The sequence below is a fragment of the Lynx rufus genome, unplaced genomic scaffold (assembly GCF_022079265.1).
Source record: "Lynx rufus isolate CCGP_SWC_20201006 ecotype Redwood Valley unplaced genomic scaffold, mLynRuf1.p SCAF_2, whole genome shotgun sequence".
NCBI lineage: Eukaryota > Metazoa > Chordata > Mammalia > Carnivora > Felidae > Lynx > Lynx rufus.
Genome location: NW_025814834.1, coordinates 140,257,423 through 140,276,182, shown reverse-complemented (window position 1 = coordinate 140,276,182; position 18,760 = coordinate 140,257,423). Strand labels below are relative to the sequence as shown.

At 33.8% G+C, this 18,760-nt stretch overlaps 1 protein-coding gene across 1 annotated transcript in view; it reads left to right on the top strand.

Moving 5' to 3' along the window:
- Positions 1 to 18,760, top strand: part of PTBP2 (polypyrimidine tract binding protein 2) — an 82,698-nt gene that overhangs the window by 33,111 nt on the left and 30,827 nt on the right. Inside the window, exons 4-7 of the mRNA XM_047082845.1 lie at positions 10,880 to 11,052; positions 11,911 to 12,054; positions 17,657 to 17,821; positions 17,914 to 18,024. Of these exons, the coding sequence (XP_046938801.1) occupies positions 10,880 to 11,052; positions 11,911 to 12,054; positions 17,657 to 17,821; positions 17,914 to 18,024 (593 nt within the window). The remainder of the gene's footprint in view (positions 1 to 10,879; positions 11,053 to 11,910; positions 12,055 to 17,656; positions 17,822 to 17,913; positions 18,025 to 18,760) is intronic.

Below are 18,760 nucleotides of genomic sequence, written 5' to 3'. Positions count from 1 at the left end.
ACGTGGTTAATAGAATATTTAAAATTACATGACTTGCAGAATATTTCCTTTGGACATTAGTGGTCTAAGAAGTCCAATTAAAAGGCAAAGATTGTCAGACTGGATTAAAAAGCAAGGTCTGACTGCAGTATCTTCTAGAGTCAGGTTGAAGTACACAGATAGGCTGAAAGTAAAGAGGATTGAAAATAATAGTCTGTGCAAACAACAAGCACAAGAAAGTTCATCTGATTATATTAGCCTCAGAGTAAAATTCAAGACAGGAGTATTACCAGATATAAAAATATCATATTTTGTAGTGCTTAAAGGGTTAATATATTGAAAAACACTTTATACCAGTAATAACAGAGCTTCAAAGTTTATGAAAAAATACATGTATGTGTAAAACTAAAGAGAGAAACCAGTCTATAATCATTGTTGGATATTTTAACATTTCTTACAGTAATTGATAAGACAGATCTTTAAAATAAATAGAGGATTTGAACAGTGCTGAACATTCAGCTGGGCTTAACTCACATTCACAAAACTATACCCTAACTGCAGAAAAACTTCTCAAGTGTATATAGCACCATGATCGACTATATATTAGGACATAAAATAATAGATTTCAAATGACTGAAAGCTTATATAGTATCTGATCATAGTAGAATTTAAGTAAGAATAACCAAATATTTGAAAATTGAATTACACAATTCTGAATAATACATGAAGATATAAAGGGCATCTGACTGAATGAAAGTGAAAATATATTAAAATTTGTTGGCTCATTTGAGAAAGTACATGGGGAAAATATGTCTATGTATATACCCATATTAGAAAATACCTACTTCAGAAAAAGCTTTAGAGGTGCCTGAGTGGCTCAGTCAGTTAAGCATCAAACTCTTGATTTCGGCTCAGGTCAGGATCTCATGGTTTGGGAGTTCAAGCCTTGTGTCAGGTTCTACGTTGACAGTGTGGATGGAGCTTGCTTGAGATTCTCTCTCTCCCTGTCTGTCTGCCCCTCCGCTGCTTGTACATATGTATGCTCTCCTTGTCTCTCTCAAATAAGCATTTTTTTAAAAAGTTTAATCTGTCAAGAAAAGAAAGCTATATTACCAATATCAGGAATGAAAGTAGAGGTACCACTACAGATCCTACAGAAACTAACAGGAAAATAAGGCAGTACTACAAAGAGTTGTAATGCCAATAAATTCAGCAACCTAGATGATATAGACAAGATCCTTCACAAACCTAACTTAGCAAAACACTGACATAAACTGTTACTCCATAATATATAGATTAGCTCTATGTCTATTATAAAAATTAGATTAGTAATCTTCTCACAAAGATTACTCCAGGCATAGGTGATTTCACTCATAGGTGAGTTTACTCAGATATGGGTGGTTTCACTGTTGTATTTTATGAAACTTCAAAGTAGGAAATAATAGCCATCTTCAGTATACTGCTTTTAGAAAAAGAGAAGCAGAGAATACTCCAAATTCACTTTGTGATGCTGCTATGACTGATACCAAAACCTAACAAAGAGGATATAAGAAATCAAGATTTCAAACCAATATTTTTCATTAACATAAATGCAGATATTCTTAACAAAATGTTAGATTATCATATCTAGCAGTTTGTAAACGATAATTCATGATTATTAATTGAGGCGGACCCAAGGATTGTAAGGTTTAACATTTCAAAGTGAACTCAGTGTAATTTATCACAATAATAGAATGAAGGGGAAAAAATGTCAATAGGAGAATAGGACAGATACAATAGGACAGATACAGCATTCATTCATGATAAAACTCAGAAAACTGGTAAGGGAACTTCCATAGATTGAGTGAGGGACATCCAGTAAGAGCCTAAAACAAATTCCATTCTTTAATGGTGAAATATTGAATGTTTTCTCTTTAAAAGCAGGAATGAAGTAATGTCTGTTTTCACATTTTCTCCTGCTTTTTGTTTACATAGGGCAAATAAAATAGCATAAAGATTAGAAAGGAAGAAGTAAAACTATCTTCTGCTCAATAAACATAATTTTTAAAATAAAAAACCCAAAGGAATCTAAAAAATGGTGCCTAGAACTGATCAGTGAATTTAGAATGGTTATATGATGCCAGTTCAGTATACAAAAATTGTTTCCTGATATTATTAGCAAATTACTGGAAAATGAAATGAAAAAAATCCATTTACAAAAATACCAGAAACACAAATATCAAGGAATACATTTAACAAATAAGGTGGGAGACAAGTATACCAGTAACTATATAAGATGCTACAAAGAGATATTAAAGACCTGAATGAGGAAGAAACCATGTTCATGAATTAGAAGGCTCAATATGTTAAAATGTCATTTTCCCCCAAATTGGATGGAATTGAATCTATAAGTCAGTCAAGCTCAACAGGCTTTTACATTGAAATTGACAAGTTGATTCTTTTTTTTTTTTTTTTAATTTTTTTTTTCAACGTTTATTTATTTTTGGGACAGAGAGAGACAGAGCATGAACGGGGGAGGGGCAGAGAGAGAGGGAGACACAGAGTCGGAAACAGGCTCCAGGCTCTGAGCCATCAGCCCAGAGCCCGTTGCGGGGCTCGAACTCACGGACCGCGAGATCGTGACCTGGCTGAAGTCGGACGCTTAACCGACTGCGCCACCCAGGCGCCCCAACAAGTTGATTCTAAAATTTATGTGGGAATAAAAAGACCTAGATTAAAACCATTTTCCAAAAGAAAAAAAAAAGTGACACTATCTGATTTCAAGATTCACTGTAAATTTGTGGTAATCAAACAGTTTAATATTAGCAGGATTAGTATTTATAGAATAGTGTGCAGAAAGAAGCTCCTATATTTATGATCAACTGATTATTTACAAAGGTGCCTTGGTCATTCATTTGGGGAAATGGTGCCAGAAAACAGAAACACGTATGAAAAAAAGAAACAAACTACCTGATACTGTACAGAAAAGTTAGATGGATGTATATCTAAACCTAAAAAACTAAATACATAAAGCATTTTGAAAAAATACAGAGTATATATCTAACCTTCAGGTAAATGAAGATTTTTTTTAGAGAACACACAAAAACCACTAGCCATAAAAGAATAGTTTATAAACTAGACATTTCATCTAAATGAAAAACTCATCAAAAGTCACTGTTAAGACAATGAACAGGCAAGGCACAGGTTGGGAAAAGATCCTAATATTCACATATTTGTGCATATATCTGACAAAGGACTTGTATCCAAAATAGCTTAAGAATTCTTTCACATCTGTAAGCACAAACAGCCTAATTTTTTTTGAAATAGACCAAAGAAGGTATATGAATGGTTGATAAATGCACGAAAATAATATATTTGTCATCAGGAAAACACAAGTTATAACTGCTGTGAGGTATGTCACACCCACTGGAATTTAAGTTAAAATTAAACGGATTGGCAATGTAAATGTTGATGAGGAAGGATGTGGAGCAACTGGAACAACTTGCCATTGCTGGTGAAAGTGTAAAATAGTTTGGAAAACAATTTTGGCAGTATTTTATAAAGTTAAACATGAACACAGCTTATGACCTCATACTTTCTGGTCTAGGTTTTTACCCAGTGTAAACATGTTCACTGTAAGACTTGTACAAATGTGTATAAAAAACTTGATTTATGATGGTCCCAAACTTGAAATTACCCAAATGTCTGTAAATAGGAAAATGTCAGTGAATTGTAGTGTAATCAAACAGTAGATTTCTACTTACTCATAACAAAAGAATGATTATTAACACAAAAACATGAGTGAATATTAGTAGACCTTCTATGAACCAAAAGAAGCTAGACACAAGAGTACTCACTGTGTGATTCCATTTTTATAAAGAACAGATAATCAAGTTTTAGTATAGTAGCCAGAATAAGGGTTGCCTGTGGGTGTTCGGATGAACAGGAAGTACAAGGGAATTAATTCTCTGTGGTGTTGGACATGTTCTATATGGATTTACAGAGTTTTCAAACAAGTCCAAAATTCGTTTGAAACTGTAGAATACTTCTGGGAACCATGAGCTAGTCCTAGTTTTATCTTGCTGGAATGTGAAATATGAGAAGGGGAGTGACTAAAGTTGAGTTATGATAGGTAGAGGTTTGCATATAAGATTTGATTTGTTATGTTAGGGAGCTTGGACTTTACCAGATTTACATTTTAGAAAAGATTTTTCTTCCATGTGTGTTTCGTGGGGTATGGAGTGAGGGTTACTACTGTACACAGGGTAGACAAACACTGTACTGTCATCTCCAGAGATATTAAGGTGTTCTGAATTTTAGGTTCTTAGAATATGGAAGAAATAATGTATCAAGAAATTAGAACTTCTGAGTTATTTGGAAGTAGACTGGTTTGGGAGCAGTATTCGTTTGGGCTTAGATAATCACTAGATTGATGGATGATAGTCCCATTAACAAAGGGAAGATCATGGAAAAGGAGATTGGGTTTTGGTGGAAAGAAACAATAATTTGTTACTATCTTTTTAAAAGTATCTTTAGGAAAGACAATGTACTTCAGTGATTAAAGAATGATTGAGTCTTGTGTTCTGATGGAATAAAATTCCTTAAAGCCTTGTTTTAACATAAGAAATTTACATGCTTTCAATTTATTTTACCTTCATTCACATTGGAAACCCTGAGTTTTAAGATGTTTTTTCCTTAACAAAAAAGATGAGAGTCTGTATATGATCTCACAGACCCCAATTTGAATATGATTGCTTATAGGAGCAAACAGCATTAAAGAAGACCTTTAAAAACTTGTGACTCTACTTGCCTGGAAAAATATGCCATTGTCAGGGCACCTGGGTGACTCAGTTAAGCAACTGACTTCAGTTCAGGTCATGATTTCACGGTTCGTGGGTTCTTGCCCCGCATTGGGTTCTATGCTGACAGCTCTGAGCCTAGAGCCTGCTTGGGATTCTGTGTCTCCCTCTCTTTCTGCCCCTCCCCACTCATGCTGTCCCTCCCTCCCTCACTCTCTCAAAAATAAATAAAACATTAAAAAAATTTATTAAAAAAAAATGCCATTGTCATCCAAGTGTCTCAAAAAGGTACTTTTACAGACAGTATTACAAGGAAACTTTTATGATTATCAGATACAGAAGAGGATTTCATTCTTCTATTCCAGCTTTATCCAAAATGTTTCCTCAAAATCACTTTACTATAGAATTCTGTTTCTAAAAATGTCTGTTCAGTGGCCTTTCCCTCATCTGTCCAGACATTCTTTCTATATACATGCCAGTTTTTTGTGTCAGAAAAAAAAAAAATTAGAAGTGAGAAAAGTTAAAGTCATTAGAATTTTAGTCTCAGGTAAATAAGAAGTCCGTGCATTAAGAATATTTTGTAATAGAGGCACCTGGGTGGCTCAGTCAGTTAAGCGGCCGACTTCAGCTCAGGTCATGATCTCACGGTGCATGAGTTTGAGCCCCGCGTCGGGCTCTGTGCTGACAGCTCAGAACCTGGAGCCTGTTTCAGATTCTGTGTCTCCCTCTCTCTCTCTGACCCTCCCCCGTTCATGCTCTGTCTCTCTCTCTCTCAAAAATAAATAAATGTTAAAAAAATTTTTTAAAAAAAGAATATTTTGTAATATATTCCTTCAGAAATAAAAGTGAAACATTAAAAAAATTAAAAAAACCTAGCTCTGACTAGTATTGGATTTGGCTTTTATTGAAAGGAATAACTAGGGGCGCCTGGGTGGCGCAGTCGGTTAAGCGTCCGACTTCAGCCAGGTCACGATCTCGCGGTCCGTGAGTTCGAGCCCCGCGTCAGGCTCTGGGCTGATGGCTCAGAGCCTGGAGCCTGTTTCCGATTCTGTGTCTCCCTCTCTCTCTGCCTCTCCCCCGTTCATGCTCTGTCTCTCTCTGTCCCAAAAATAAATAAACGTTGAAAAAAAAAATTAAAAAAAAAAAAAAAAGAAAGGAATAACTAGTTTTTCATTGGAGAGGAGGTTTGACAATTGTAAAATATGGTCTCTTTAATTTTTTGAGTCATTTCTTCATAGCTCTGGATATGGACTGTCCCTTTAAAGTATACATATTTCTGTCAGTAATCCTGATTGTTATTCTATAATAGTAGGATTTAAATATTGTTAAAAGTGTGATATTTTGCTTTACGTGAAAAAACTGAAATCATCCCATAGATTCTGGTATATGTTACTCAGAATTCTTTGAGATTTTAATTTTTATGTGAAGACATTTTTATATAATGCCATTTCATTTTGCTATAATGCTTTGAAGTATTCCAGCACATGAGTCTTCTAGTTTAGCCTTCTATTTTTTCCTAGCTCATGCGTAAAGTACTTCTGGCAAGTAGGCTGTGCAGTGCAGCTTCTTGAAAATGCAGAGTTATAGCCAGTTTTTACATTAAATCTAAGATTTTTTGTGTGGTGGCTGTTGGACCTGACTAAAAAGCTAGCAGAATAACAGAAGTGTCTTTCTGTATATACCTGCATTTCTGGTTAATTCTTCTTTGGGTTTTCTGTTTTCCCAGATAGGAATGTAAAGAATATGAGCATTCATTTTTCGTAAGTCAGGTTTATTTTTATTTTTTATTTTTCTAAAGCCAACAGCTTTTATAACATGCTTTGCCCTGAAGCCTTAACTAAAACTGATTGGAATTGAAACTGCTTTTCCTCTCAAGTTTCACATTTGATAAGGATGCTACCAATGCTTTTTTATACATGGTTGGGTCTGAAAGACTTCAGAGAATGAGAATGTACTTATCTTTTGTTAAATAGTTTCTACTGTATAAATAAGTGGAAGTATAAAGTTTTGTAATGTTGCACTTCAGGCTGATGCAGTTGAAAGTATAGAATTAGAAAATTGGTGAATGAGTGGGACTAAGGTAATAGATTTACAAATTAAATGAGCAGGTGGTTTTTGAGACCCAGGTTTTACATGAGCAAGTAAAGATAGGACTTTGGGGCCAGTACAGCTTGAGGAATTCCCACCATTACTGGGAATGCGTGCTTAACAGAAAGTTCAAATAACTATACAGTGAGTCAGGGAAGTAAGAAAACTAGATGTGAATTGTTAGGGGTGCTGTGAGAACAGAGATATGGTAAGTATGAGAGGGCTTACAGTATTTTGGCCATGGATGGATTTAACAAATTACCCAGAATCTTGGTGAGACTGTTACGTGAAAACTGTGATAAACACCAGTAAAAAGCAAAGGTCAGTCAAGGGAAAAAAGAGACTGATTAAAGGTGAATGAACATGGTCACTTTAGAATTGTGGTAGAAAACCACTTTTGAATTTGGCAGAGGAAGTATTCAAATAGAAAGTTTTTGCATATTTTTACATATTATTTTGTTTCAAATTTGAGAAGAACATCTTAAGCAAAAGGCTTTAAGAAGGCTGAATAATATATGGAAAATAATATTAAAGGTTTCTGCAATTTATATACAACCTGTATGCATAAATAAAAGTATTACTATATTGTTGTTGCCTAAGTTCTTAGAAATCATTTTAATTGTTACTGGTTTTACATACACAAACCAGAAGTTTCTGGATTTACTTGAGGAGTGGAAGGGAAAAGATCATGGAAAGAGGTTCAAATTATTCTTTGCCTTTGAAGAATCCTAGATCTGTAACCCAGAGAGACCCAATCTTCCTTACTTCTCTGATAGGGTAATAAATGGCCTATGTGTTTTATAAGCTAAGGGCTATATATTTTCTTGTGCCCTTTTTCTTTTCTAGGGCTGGAGTGTTTTTATAGATGAAAGTATGCTTTAGTCATATGATTAAAGAAGTCCTTATTTCCCAATTTCATGTTCTCATAGTCTCATTATCTAAAATGAAAACTTTAATAATATTTCACACCAAAATATGAATATTTAGTACTAAAGTATGAATATTTAGTAGCTACCCCTTGTAAACTATTAACTAACTGAGGGAATATCAGAGTGTGACAAAAGTGTAAGTTTTGATGTTACATGGTCTTTGGAAGAAAAGGACAGATCCTCTCTTGGCAATAGTGTATAATGCAATATTTGTCTTTGGGATCCTTGTATAGTGTGGTGGGTTAAGACCACAGGCCGTGGAGTCCTATTTCCTGAGTTTCAGTCTTTTTCTATTACTTCTTGTCTTTTACTACTTAATGTCTGACCTTGGTCGACTTAACTAGCTCTTATCCATAAATGGGATTGTACTATAGAGTTGTACAGTGTTTGGCATGTAGTTAATTTGCAGGGAATGTTAAATATTGATGTAGAAGAAAAGTAGCTTCAAAAAATAAGGTTATTTATTTTCTTTGACTTTTCAAAATGATTCCACCTTTCCATTTTATTTAACTGGTTTACTAACGTTCACAATTCACACTGCCCAGGAATTACCCAACACAAATCCAGAACAATAAACTATCCTATTTTCTTTATAATGGGAAAATGCAAGCTGTTAACCTTTTGAGGATCATATTCTAAAAATAATTTAAAAAGGGAAGCCTTTATGTATGCAGTAATAGATAGTATCTTTATTGTGATGTACTTTTTTTTTGCTTTTTTTTCCCCAGAAAGAAAAGGACAGACTAAATTAGGAAAAACTGAAATTTACTGATACCATAACCTATAACTCCTGGGGCTCTAGATTGGATTATGAAGTATTCATTCTTGTTATTCCAACAAATGAACAAATGAGAACACAAACTATCAGGATTCTGTACTCCGTTTGCTTTGCCAAGAAATGGCTGTAGTCTTACATAAGAGTATATGTTTGTATGCCAATTATAAGTCTTAAAGTATACATGTATCCTTAAATTCCTGCTTTACTTACATTTTCGGCTAACGGACCCAGTCATGATTTTGTTCAATAAAATGCCACAAAAGAGAAAATTCAGCCTCTTTCTTCTTTCTAATATATTCAGATGGTTGTGCATGTACAAACCGTCCTTAGTTACGAAGTATAGAGGGCTTCCTTTAGTTTTTCTTATTTCTGGAGTGATTAGGAGCTAGCCAGCAAGATTTTCATGGTAATATATCCAGAGGCCAGAGCCTACTACTCTTCTGTACAAAGCCATCCAAAGGGGATTTCTAAAGGCATTGGCTGGCCATTCCTGTATATAAACTTCAGTAAAGCTCTTAGCATAAAATATGACTTAAATTTAACTTAATAAGTTAATTATCGAGTGAGTTCACATATTATTTCCTAGAGATATTCTTTAATCCTCCAATAAAGTCACTATCACACCACCTTCTTCTAGTTCTCTGCTAAGTCCATTTTAATCAACAACATTTTGCTTTGCTTTATTCATAGTAGTTAATCACTATAAGAGATATTTTGTTCATGTAAGTTAGTCCACCTCTCCTACTAGACTGTAAGAGAGCATTGGGGATCTTACTGATCATTTTGTTCACTGCTGTATCTCCCAGAGCCTCAAACAGTGCTAAACATGTTCTTGACACTCAGTAACTGGTTTTTTTTGATACTCAGTAACTCTTAAAGAATCAGTGTGTAAGTGAATTTTAAAGCCACTTAGAGATCAAGTTGATCTTAGAATTTTATAGATATTGTTGAATATATATACATACACAACACACACATATAATGTTTATGGGTAGTGTTGATTTGGGGAGTACCATGAAGTACCTAAAATTATACACAAGTGGAGTATACATATTTCTCAGTGGATTGAGGATCCTTCATTTTAGTTAGTTTCAGAAATATCCCTTAGTCTTTAGACAATTAGGAACTACTCTTGTGGAATATTGGATAGATTGCAAGTCCTTCAGTTTTACATAAAATATCACCAATTTCGTGTCTTTAGTAGGACTTTTATTTTTGGTGAGGCTTTGGAATAAAGGCAGGTAACTAATTTGTTGGATAAAAATATATCCGTTTATTTTAAAGGTCAGAATAACAGTAAGTTAATGAAGTCCATGAGTGTTTTATATAGATGTTGATAGTGACAAAATACTTAGGTGGATTAAGTGATAATATTAGTAAATTAGGAGAGACTCATTGTAGTTAAGCTGTCATGTGGATTGACTGCATGATTATTTTTACAGCATTGCCTTCTTTGATTCCACTTTTTGAGTACAATATTTTCCAAATTAAACCATTAATAATTTCTTATCACCCTAATTTTTGCTAAGTCAATATTTCACACTTTTTGTATTTCTGTTAGTCTGTAATAAGATGATTAAATTGTAAGATAATTGTGTTCTTTAGCCATTGGAAAATTTCTTTCTGAAATTGCATTTTAATTTTTGCTTGTCATTTATTACTCTTTACGTGTGTGTGTGTGTGTGTGTGTGTGTGTATACATACACACACTCTGTTCAGAAACATTTACCCAGTAGTTACCTTAATTGGTAACATAATTTTATTTGATAATAATTGGTGGATGTGATTTTTGTCTCTCCCTTTGAAAGCCCAGTTTTTTAATTTTTAGAAATTATTCAGGTATACTCAGCTATGTTTTTTAATTAAAAAAAAATTTTTTTTTAAATGTTTATTTTTGAGAGACAGAGACACAGCAGGGGAGGGGTAGAGAGAGAGAGAGAGGGAGAACAGAATCCAAAGCAGGCTCCAAGGCTCTGAGCTCTGAGCACAGAGCCCGACATGGGGCTCAAACCCACGAACCGTGAGATCATGACCTGAACTGAAGTCGGATGCTCAACGGACAGAGCCACCCAGGCGCTCCTTTAAAAATTTTTTTTTAATGTTTATGTTTATTTTTGAGACAGAGAGAGACAGATCGTGAGCGGGGGAAGGGCGGAGAAAGAGGGAGACACAGAAAGCGAAGCAGGCTCCAGGCTCTGAGCTGTAAGCACAGAGCCCAATGTGACCCAGGGCTCAATTAAGTTCTTTTTTAAACGTTGTTTTGTGGGGTTTCTTTTTTTTACACAAATGGGGAAAATTAATAAACTATTTTTTTAAATGTCTTTCAGCCAATGGTAATGATAGTAAAAAATTTAAAGGAGAAGATAAAATGGATGGTGCTCCTTCTCGTGTACTTCATATTCGAAAGTTACCTGGTGAAGTGACAGAAACTGAAGTTATTGCTTTAGGCTTACCTTTTGGTAAAGTGACCAACATCCTTATGCTGAAAGGAAAAAATCAGGTATGCTTCTTTCAAGATTTACAAAACTGTTAAGCCCCAAGCTATCCCGTGTGTGTGAATTAGCTCTCTCCTAATAAAAGGGTAGAATATAGTAGGTCCTAACTTTTGTAAAAGAGCATGACAGAAGTTCTTGACTTTTCCTGGTAATGGTGTTTGGGAAATTAATACTAGGGAGCCAAAATGAATGAGTTTTAAATTTCGCCTTTTGAATTCACTTTTGGACTCTAATTGAACAGTTGTTATAATGAGATTGTGGAAAATACAAATGAAATATTTCTTTTATTGTGGCTTTGATATCAGAACACAGTGTGGATACTAGTAGCATCTTCTTTAAGTTTATCTCATGGAAGTGTTTATCTGATAGCATTAGAAGAAAATAGTCATTAATCCTAGATAACTCTTCATTTAATAAATGTATCTGTTGCAGAGGTGCCCTGGCATATTAAAATTTTGCTTTAAAATTTCTAATGATATCATTTAGAAGAACTTATGAAATTTAACATGCTCTTAAATATAATGAATGTCACTAATCTGATATTTAATTCTTAATTTTTTTCTTTCTCTCTTGAGTTATACTGCTTTAAAAATGACTGAGATTTCTTATGTCTCTAAGAGTGGTAAAATTCTGATGTTAGAAAATGTTTAGATTTTATTTTCTTTAGCTTTTGTTGGGGGACTATATTTGTGGTATATGGAAAATAAGGATAAGTAAGGATAACTTATTGAACATCTAAATGTAACTGGGAAGGTTATAGTCTTGTACTGATTTTTCTCTTTAACTGAATATATTACAGAGATACTTAACGTTTATTTGAATATAATTCATGGTATTAAAATATTTGCTATTTAAATTTTCAGGCATTTTTGGAACTAGCAACAGAGGAAGCCGCTATTACTATGGTTAATTACTATTCTGCTGTGACACCTCATCTCCGTAACCAACCAATTTATATCCAGTACTCCAATCACAAAGAACTAAAAACAGATAATACATTAAACCAAGTGAGTATGTGTAGGTACACAAATAAAATGGCCTAGGACATATTAAGAGTCTGAAACATATTAACAGAAAGTAAAAATTTTTAACCATTCAGAAGCTATGGGCATTTTCTTGTTATTTTAAAGACATTTTCTTGCAGTATGTCCCTAAGTATTAAATATGTTAATTTACAAAATGTATGTGAAGTCTATTATGTGCATGTTTTAAATTGGTACTTGATGAAGTAAATAATATTTTTTCAAAGCTTTAAGGTTCTAGTCAAAATGTTCATTTTCATGTTGCAAGTTCAAATTTTTGTATAGAAACTGTACATGAGATTGGGCTTACTATTAGCGTAAACTGTATAGGTCTTTGCTTAGAGTTTTAAGGTATGTTTAATACCTTTAGTTATTAATAACTAAAATTAGAAATAAAAATGTTAGAAATAAAAATATTTCTATAAGAAACTTAAGACCTATAGGTCTTATGGAAATATTTTTATTGAAGATGTGTGAATGGTTTTCTGGTGGGAGTGGGGGTGTTTGGGAATGTAAGAATTGAGAATATATGAATATATTGAATTTTTTTAAGTGTGATGTAGCAGATACCAATTATTTAAAATTAATATGTATATATTTTTTAAATAGTATAGGAATGATTTTAGACCTAAAAACATAGCATTTAAGGAATGGTCTTTTAGCTCTTTTAATACAGTTTTTAGCTAATTATATGTTTTATGTTTCAGTAAAATATAAACTATCTGGCTGTTTGTCTTACTGAAAATGTAATGGAAAATAATTCCTCATATATTTTAACCTTCATAAAAACTGACCTTTCCAGATGATTTTGATAGTTGATAAATAAATATTTAAAATTTTTTGTCTAAAGACAAGGCTGATTTTTCAGCTGGGTTTTGTTTTAATTTGGTAATAATTTTCATTCCTTTTGAACCAGAAATTGTACTTCTAGGAATTTATCATGAGGAAATATGCCAAAGGAAGATATTCTATATTTATTTTACTCAGAATTTAAAATGGCATTCAGTATTTCAATTTTATTTATATATTAGTATTTTTAGTAAAGTAATTTGTGAATGCATTCTCATTTTAAAAGATTCCATTGCAGGGAACATGAAAAAAGATAAGGCATCTATAGACAAATGCATGTAAGGGAAGGGGATTTATAATTTTAAATAGAATACTTAGTGAAAACCCCATGAACAGGTGACATTTCAGTAACAAACTTCAAAGTGATTTGGAAATAAATACACTTATTCTGGCCTGGACTATTCCAGACATAGGGAACAATCAATGCAACAGTTGCTTGTGTTGGGAAAACAAAACAAAACAATTGTTTTTGCAGCCGTATTTTTAATTTTCAGAAGTCCTTTAATCCTTTTTGATAATCCTTTTTAGGTTACAATTGGTCAGTGTTTTGTGATTTCACAATTCTTTAAGGATACTACTAATTAATAGTATTTTTAAAAATACCTCACTCTATCTAAATTATCTCATTCTTTCAGTGTTAGCTGTTGTGTTTATCTTCTGTCCATCTGTCTGTCTTCCTCCCCCCAGTTGTGTTTATATATTTTAGAATGGACAATTAGGTTTTATTGGACTGGTATGCTTTCCTCTGGAGTAAAATAAGGAGTTTGGACACTGAGCTGGGATCCCATAAATACCAAAGAGGTCCTTACTCTGGGCCTGTAAAACTCTCTTTAGAATTTCTTTTAAGGGAGGATTTTTTTTTTCTTTTTTAATGATAAGGGAGAGAGATGATGAGGAAATGGGAGAAAGGAATTTGTTCATTGCGCAGACTTTCCATTAACCCTTTGATTTTCGTCCTAGGACTCTGCCAGTTTCTAATCTGACATAATGTGGCGGTTAACAGTGCAAACCCTGTTTGTTCTGTGTTCACTAAGCTTTCTTTGTTCCCATTTGTTTCCATTTATTTTCTGCATTCCAGGAATTTTGCTAAAAGTATTCTATGCTAATGAGGACATTCTCTCTATTCAGTGTTTGGGTTTATTCCATGTTGTATTAATTTATAGGCATTTTTATTTTTAATTTTAATTCCAGTGTAGGTAACACAGTGTTAATTAGTTTTAGGTGTACAATATAGTGATTCAGCAATTCTGTATGTTACTCAGTGCTTATCATGATAAGGGTACTCTTTAATCCCCATCACCTCATTTATATGCATTTTTCTGGGCTTTCATAAATCGAAGAGAGTCCAATAAATATGAGTCAACCTTGAATTCTTCCATGATCCTTCCTCAAAGTACCAAGTCTTACCAGTTCACTCTTGTTAATATCTGCCTAGTTTTCATCATCTTTCTTGCTACTTTAGTAGCTCAGACACAGTTACCTTTTGGCTGTACTGTGATAACAGCTCTCTTATTGATCTGCTTTTTTGCTTTCCCCTCTTGAATTGTTTCTCCCTCCCTACTTCCTCTCCCCTTCCCCTACACTTCCCCCTCTCCCCTTCCTATTAGTCTCTTTCCCCCCACCCCGTCTCTCTCTCTAAATATATATATTTATATCTTTTTTTCAATAGTTGGTTTATTTATTTTGAGAGTGGGGGAGAGTGTGTGCAAGTAGGGGAGGGACAGGGGGGGGGAGAGAGAGAGAGAGAGAGAGAGAGAATATGAATGAATGAATGAATATATATCCCAACCAGGCTCCACACTGGCAGTGCAGAGCTCCATGTGGTGCTCGAAGTCATGAACTGTGAGATCATGACCTGAGACGAAGAGTCAGGTATTTAACCAGCTGAGCTGCCCAGGTGCCCCTAAGTATGTGTATACCTTTGTAAAACAGACAAATCTGATTTCAGTTACTCTCCTGCAGCCATATCCTTTTCATGCTCAGGATAAAGCCCTTCAGAAGAGATGGTTACTATTTCTGTCTTACGGCTGTATGTTTCCCTGTGCTTCTACCCAAAAGTAATTGTAAATCCTCCAACCTGGCATGCTTTCTCTTATTTCCAGTCTTTTGAGGCCACTATGTTTCTGTGATGTCACTCTTGCCTGGAATATTAAGGCCTGCCTACCCTTGTGCCACTTTTCCAACCCACACTTCACGTGGCCGGTTGGTAGACATCTTCAGGTCTCCCTTTAGTTTCCTCTAGAAAGCCATCTTTTGATCCACAGTGTGGGTGAGGTTTGCATTAAGAAACTTTGACACCGGCGCCTGGGTGGCTCAGTCAGTTAAGCATCCAACTCTTGGTTTTGGCTTAGGATCTGATTTCACAGTTCAGGAGTTTGAGCCCCATGTTGGGCTTTGCACTGCCAGTGGAGAGCCTGCTTGAGATTCTCGCCCTCTCTCTCTGCCCCTTCCCTGCTAGCATGTGAATGTGTACGCTCTTTCTCTCTTTCTCTCTCTCTCAATAAATAAATAAAAAAAAAAAAAAGAAACTTTGACATAAAACCACATTGAGCTACTACCATGTACTGTGTCAGATTGTCTATGATTAAGATGGGTAATGCCAGATGTTGGTAACAAGGTTGGGAAGCTGGAACTTTCATATATACATGCTAAGAATGTAAATTAGTAGACTTATGTTTAAAAACTTGAAATATGTAGTAAAGCTGAGCATATACATAATCTTTGTCTTAGTAAATCTATCCTAGTTACATACCTGAGAAAATATGTAATATGTGCATCAGAAGATATGTATGAGAAAGTTCATGGAACACTAATACATAATAGTCCCAAACTAGAAATCATCTACATGTTCAGCAGCAGTAGAATATGTTGTGGCATATTCATTTGTTGGAATTTCTTAGAATACAAAAAGAATGATTAAGCTACTTATACTTGCAAAACATGGATGTATATCATAAAAATAATGTTTAGTGAAAGAAGCCAGACCAAAGTAGAACACATATGATGCCATTTTATATAACTGGGAGAAAGCATGAATGTGGCCTCTAGGGTTTTGACAATGCTCTATTTTTATCTAGTCATTTTACAGATATGTCCAATTTGTGATGTTTTATTGAGCTGTATACTCTTAGGATCTGTGTCCTTTTATATGTATATGTAATAGTTCACTAAGTTCAGTTAAAATCTTTGTTGGCAAGCCAACTCTGTTTCATCAGTTAAAAAAAATATGGAAACTTATTTGTTAATGATAGTAGAAAACCTAATTGTTAAGCTAAAAAGAGAAGATGGAGAAAAGTGAATAGTACTGGGGGGAAAGGTATGTAATAGACATATCGCACACACACACCTAGGTGATATATGGAAGGGTACCCATGATAATATCTGTATGGAATGGGTATGAGAAAGGATACAGGGTGACAGGGTTGCAGAGGAAACTTTTAACCTTTTGTTCCATTTGGATAGTATATCATGTGATTCCTATTTTAAAAAGACATTCCATTATTTGAAGTAGGAGATGTTAGTATTTTCCTAAGTTGTGATATTTCCATGCTTGCAATAACATAAATATATGTAAGGACATGCTTCACTAGTGAAGGAAGTAATATTGCAGTACACTACTTAAAATACTTCAAGTCACCTCAGCCAATATATAGATCTGTAGGTCATATTATTGTTTAATTAGCATTTAAATAATGAGGTTTGACCAGATGGGCATGTGGTCTCTGAATTCCAAACTGCGTGATCTCCCGGTTATGGGACATGTCAATGAAATGACTTTTTTTTTTTGTTTCCAGCTTTGTTGAGATAAAAATTGATATATTGTGTAAGTTTAAGGTATATATTGTGTTGATTTGACACACGGATTGCAAAATTATTTCTACCATAGTATATGTGCTTTCAAAGTTACCAGTTTTGTGTATTCTCCTATCTTTTGTGTTCGCCTTCCTTTTCATTTATCATGCTCAGTTTATATTCCTATTCATCTGCCAGTACAGTTTTCAAACTGTAAAACAATGTAGTACTAGTTGTTGTTGTTACTTAACAATTATTTGCCTTTATATAGGTTTTCTGACCCCAGATAGGTAGAAATACTATTTCTTTACTGGTGAATCTATCATAGTAGTAATACTCTAGTATGTATATTTTTTCACATTTTAAAATCTCAGAAATTAAGATGTGTCTTAAGTGTCATTGATTTGTCTGGTTTAATTAGTAGTATTTTAGAAGTTATGCTACTATGAAAAAGACTTAATATATGTCCTGAATATTCCTCCTTTAAGATTGTATTAGAAATAATAAACTTTACAGGAGTTCTTTTGGATAATCTGGTAATCCCCTTGCTGAGGTTTACTGAGTACCTTTTTATGGAGTGAATAATGTTAAGTTGAAGTTTTATTCTCTAAAAGTTTCTGTTTAAAACATTTTCTGATGTTATGAATCTGCCAAACTATATTTTGTTCTTTTGAAAATAAATTACGTTGCCTTTCTTCGTTTGTTCAATTATCTAGGTCCCAAACCTTAGATAATTGTTTTGAAGTAAATACCAGTAGGATACTTGAATTATAAACCCATAATACCTGGCTCATGGTAGGAGCTCCAAAGTATTTATTGAATGATTGTTAAATTTTGTTTAATCTGTGTGTGTTGTAGAAAAAAATGAACTAATAGTGTAACATGTAGCAAAGTTTAAATGAAAATACGGAGTGTGTTTCTAAAGTGCTTATCTTTTAATTTTCAGCGTGCTCAAGCAGTTCTTCAAGCTGTGACAGCTGTCCAGACAGCAAATACGCCTCTTAGTGGCACCACAGTTAGTGAGAGTGCAGTGACTCCAGCCCAGAGTCCAGTGCTTAGAATAATTATTGACAACATGTACTACCCTGTAACACTTGATGTTCTTCACCAAGTAAGTTTAACTTAATTTTCGTGTTTACCTATAATTTGGAGAAATAAAGATAACAGTAGATAAATAATATTTTGATTTTAATTTTTTAACAGATATTTTCAAAGTTTGGTGCTGTATTAAAGATCATCACATTTACAAAAAATAACCAGTTTCAGGCTCTTCTCCAGTATGGTGATCCAGTAAATGCTCAACAAGCAAAACTAGTAAGTCTGGAGCTTGCTTTTTTTTTTTTTTTTTTTATAGATAGTGATCTTTTTCAATGGTGGGTACACATAAACACATATATTGCTGATGTTACTAATACGGACATAACTTGGCAATACCATGTAGCATTGTAGATGGCACAAATTGGTGTCATTTAGATACAATTAGAAAAGCTTAGTATTTGTGATAGAAATGTTTATTTCTAAGGATAGTTCTATCTATAGTTATCTATAATATTGACTTCTATTATTGTCCATTTTTGACTTAGGTCCAAAGTTTTATGCTCCTGAGGATATGGCAGGATATATTGTGCATGAACACCAGTAAAGATTTTGAGTGTTTTCCAGTGGGAGTTTCAGAGTAATTAATTTAGCTATCAAGACACTTGGGCTGAAATAATCATCACACATGTGGTTCAGATATTATGATAAGCTCTCAGTGTATTTAAGACTACAGTATATTTAATACTCTCTTTAAAGCCTTTTTTTTTAAGACTGCTTTTTTGAATAGATTCCTGATCTGCTTTTTATTCACATCATTTACGTTTTTTTTGTTGTTATATATGGAGGATAAGAAACTACTAAAAGAAGTAAAATATCTTCCCATATCATGACCACTATTGAAAACTGCATGTCATATCTTTGCTACCAACTGCCTTAATCTTCTATTTGTGTATCGTATTTAAATCTACCTTTGCTCTAGCTCTTTAAAGTCTTGTGCCGTGTTATCTCATTG